Genomic DNA, 3,603 nt, shown 5'->3' with positions numbered 1-3,603 from the left:
CAGTGTTTGTATTACTGCTGTTGTTCTCTTATTTTAATCATCGTAGTCTCCAAACTTTTATATGGGGTGGTGAAGTGGTGGTGATGATGGTGATGATGGTGGTGGTGATGGTGGTGGTGATGGTGGTGGTGATGATGGTGGTGATGATGGTGGTGGTGATGGTGGTGGTGGTGAGCTGTCTGGGCGTGTGTCTGGCGAGGCGGCGGGGCTGACTAGACTGGTAGGGGTGTGGGGGGCTGTGAGAGGTGGTTGGGGTGGTAGGGGATGGTAGGTGGTAGGGAAGGTGAGGCTGGTTAAGGGTGGTAGGGCTGGTAGGGGAGTGGAAAGGGCTGGTAGTGATGATAAGGGATGATAGGGGATGGTAGGAGGTCTGATAGGGGGTGGTAGGGGCTGTGTTGGGCTGGTAGGGGTGGTAGGAGGTGGTGAGGCTTGTAGGGGGTCTGGTAGGGGGTGGTAGGGGATGTGTTGGGCTGGTAGGGGTGTTAGGGGGTGGTGAGGCTTGTAGGGGGTGGTAGGAGGTCTGGTAGGGGGTGGTAGGGGCTGTGTTGTGCTGGTAGGGGTGTTAGGAGGTGGTGAGGCTTGTAGGGGGTGGTAGGGGGTCTGACAGGGGGTGGTGAGGCATTGCAGGGGTTGCAGGGGTGTTTAAAGTTGGCGGGGTTAGCGGCGTCGAGTACCTCAGGGCGGGGTGAGAGGGCGCCTCGATCTGCCGCCCCTGCCGCAGCGCCGCCACAGCCCGCGTCACGTAGCGGAATGGGCTACTTTTGCGCATCTTTCGCTGCTTCGCTCCTCACTGGGTTGCTTTTTTTTTTTTTCGCTTGAGCTGCTATCTATTAACTCCATTGGGCTATTTTCTTTATTGAATTTTATATATCTTTAATGGCATTTTGATGTGAACAATATCAAATGTATTCGTATAGGTGTACCCTAATTTTATGTATTACTGACACTTGTTATATTATGTAGTAATATATAGTTTTGTTTCTCTACCGGGTGCGTAAATTTTGTACGAGTGGTGACGGTGAGAGGGTTTTGTGGATACATGATATGATTGAAGAAAGGAACAGTTTACTCTCTTGCCCTTTGAATAACGTAATCCTTCATATACATATATTACTCTATTTATCCATGTTTTATCGGCCTACTCAGTTCCTTTTCCGCTACAGATAGCGACTTCCGGCGCTACATTTGTTGCGTGTGTCTGGCAACGCTGCCCGGGCCAGTGATGTGTTTACCGCCGTGCAGGGAGGAGGCGCCCACACCCGCTCCCCGGCAGCCCGCTACTGAACCCCCGCCACCGCCGCCCCTGCCGCCCCTGCCTCGAGTGTGCGTGTCCCGGGGGCGGCGCTGCAGGGACCGGCGGCGCGGGCAGGGCGTGCAGGCGGCGGGGCCCAGGGGGTGAGCGTGTGCGGCAGGGGCACGTCAGCTGTGTGGCCCCCGCCCTGCCGCCCCGACCCTGCCCCTGGAGGACCCGGCCTGGCGGGGCGTGCCGGGCGCTGACAGGGGAGGCACGCGACCCTGACCACCCCCACCCTCTCCCCTTCCTCCCCCTCCACGCCCCTGCCGCCCTGCCCTGCCACACGCCTGCAGGGCCGCGGCGGGGCACGTGAGCTGACCCTGCCGCCGGGAGTGCCAGGGGAGTGCCAGGGAGCCAGTGCCAGCCAGCATGGGCGTCAGGAAGTACGTCAGGACATGTGGCGGGGAGTGACATGTACCCTGGGACTGTCTGGGGAAGTGTCAACCAGTCTGCCAGTCACTTACCCAGCCAGTCAGGAAGTGTGTCAGAGCTTACAACAGGGTGTGAAATGAAGCCCGTAATTCACACTCACACTACTATCCTAAGGTGACTGTTTCGGGAAGTGTCAGTCAGTCAGTCAAACAGTCAGCCAGTCAATATGAATGTCAGGACTTGCAAAAGGGTGTGAAATGAGCCCTGTAACCCACACCCTTACTCACACGCTCTTGAGGTGACTGTCAGTGCACCAGTCAACCAGTTACTCAGTCAATATGCATGTCAGAAAATGTGGAAGGACAGTCGACTGGGTGTGAGATGAAACCTAACTCACACACACACTATCTTGAGGTGACTGGGGAAGCATCAACCAGTCAGTCAGTCAACCAGTCAGTCAGCCAGTCAATCAGTTAGTCAATATGCTTGTCGGAAAACATGACAGTCGACAGGGTGTGAAATGAACCTTGTAACTCATAATCAGACTGCCTTGAGGTGACTGTCAGTGCACCAGTCATCCAGTCATCATGCAGGCCAAGAAACGCTACCTCCTCCTCTTCAGCTGCTGCGCCTTCCTCTTCTTCGGCTACTTCGGCTACCACCACTTCAAGGCGCGGCGGCAGAGTAGATGGCAGCACCACCTCTCCAGCTACTCCGACGCCTCCGATCTACTCCAGGACGAGGACATTTCCCCCAGCCCAAGGTTCAGGCGGACCAGCGACGGGGGGCTTGGGGTCAGTGCTGGGGACTACAGGGACTGCCGTATGGAGACCTGCTTCGATTTCACCCTATGCGAAAAGGGGTTTAGGGTATATGTGTATCCGATAGACGATAATGCGCCGCCCAGTGCGAGCTATGCGAAGGTGCTGAACGCTATACGGGACTCCGGTTACTACACGTCCGACCCCAGCCAGGCGTGTGTGTTCGTGCTAAGCCTGGACACGCTAGACCGAGACACCCTAAGCAAGGAGTACGTGCGGAACATGCCATATAGGGTGCAGCGTCTCGCCCTCTGGAACAACGGGCAAAACCACATAGTCTTTAACCTCTACTCCGGCACGTTTCCGGACTATCTCGAGGACTTGGGGTTCGATCTCGGGAAAGCTATCCTCGCCAAATCGAGTATATCCATCGAGAACTTCCGGCAGGGGTTCGATATCTCCCTGCCGCTGTTCCACAAGAGCCACCCGGAGAAAGGAGGCGATGAGGGGTTCTTGGAGTCAAATAAGTTCCCCGGTAATAAGAAATACCTGCTCTCGTTCAAGGGGAAGAGGTATGTGTATGGCATTGGCAGTGAGACGCGGAACAGCCTCTACCACCTGCACAATGAAAGGGATATCGTCCTCCTCACCACCTGCAAGCACGGCGAGAGCTGGAAGGGCTACAAGGACGAGCGCTGCGACCATGACAACGTGGAGTATGACAGGTAAGGGGATGTGATGTTGTCCTGTGGGGTTGTGGCTAGTGGGGTGTGGGTGTAATTTTTTTTTTTTCTGTTTGTGGCTTGTGTTTTGGGGATATGAAGGTGTTTTTTTATATTTGTTTGTATTTGTTTGTCTTTTTTTTTTTTAGGTGTTTCTATATTTTTATCGTATGTATATGTTTGTTTTGTGTGTTTCTCTATGTGTACTGTATGCCTTTTTTTTTTTTTTTAATGTTTTAATATGTATTTTTGTGCAGTATGTTTTTTTTTTGTATTTTTTTTCTTATGCACCTTCCCAAGAACACACTAATGAATCTATAATCTGTACAGGTGTGTCATTCATTCGCCAACATTTTACACCTTATCGGTATAGTGTAGATAATTTTTACTTCGGTTACTTTTCTCTTTTGAATGTTTATATGGACTGTTACTCAAGCCCAACCCATACACACAC

General features: G+C 53.1%; 1 protein-coding gene across 1 annotated transcript; it reads left to right on the top strand.

Moving 5' to 3' along the window:
- Positions 1–1,204: 1,204 nt before the first annotated feature.
- On the top strand, positions 1,205–3,155 carry LOC127005043 (exostosin-1-like; the record flags this gene model as incomplete). Its single annotated transcript, XM_050873490.1, is given in 1 exon segment — positions 1,205–3,155. A coding segment is annotated over 1 exon segment (902 nt), but the record flags the coding sequence as incomplete, so codon positions are not given.
- Positions 3,156–3,603: the final 448 nt, after the last annotated feature.

This window comes from Eriocheir sinensis, chromosome 29, assembly GCF_024679095.1.
Source record: "Eriocheir sinensis breed Jianghai 21 chromosome 29, ASM2467909v1, whole genome shotgun sequence".
NCBI classification, from domain to species: domain Eukaryota; kingdom Metazoa; phylum Arthropoda; class Malacostraca; order Decapoda; family Varunidae; genus Eriocheir; species Eriocheir sinensis.
This window is presented reverse-complemented; position numbering and strand designations above follow the sequence as displayed.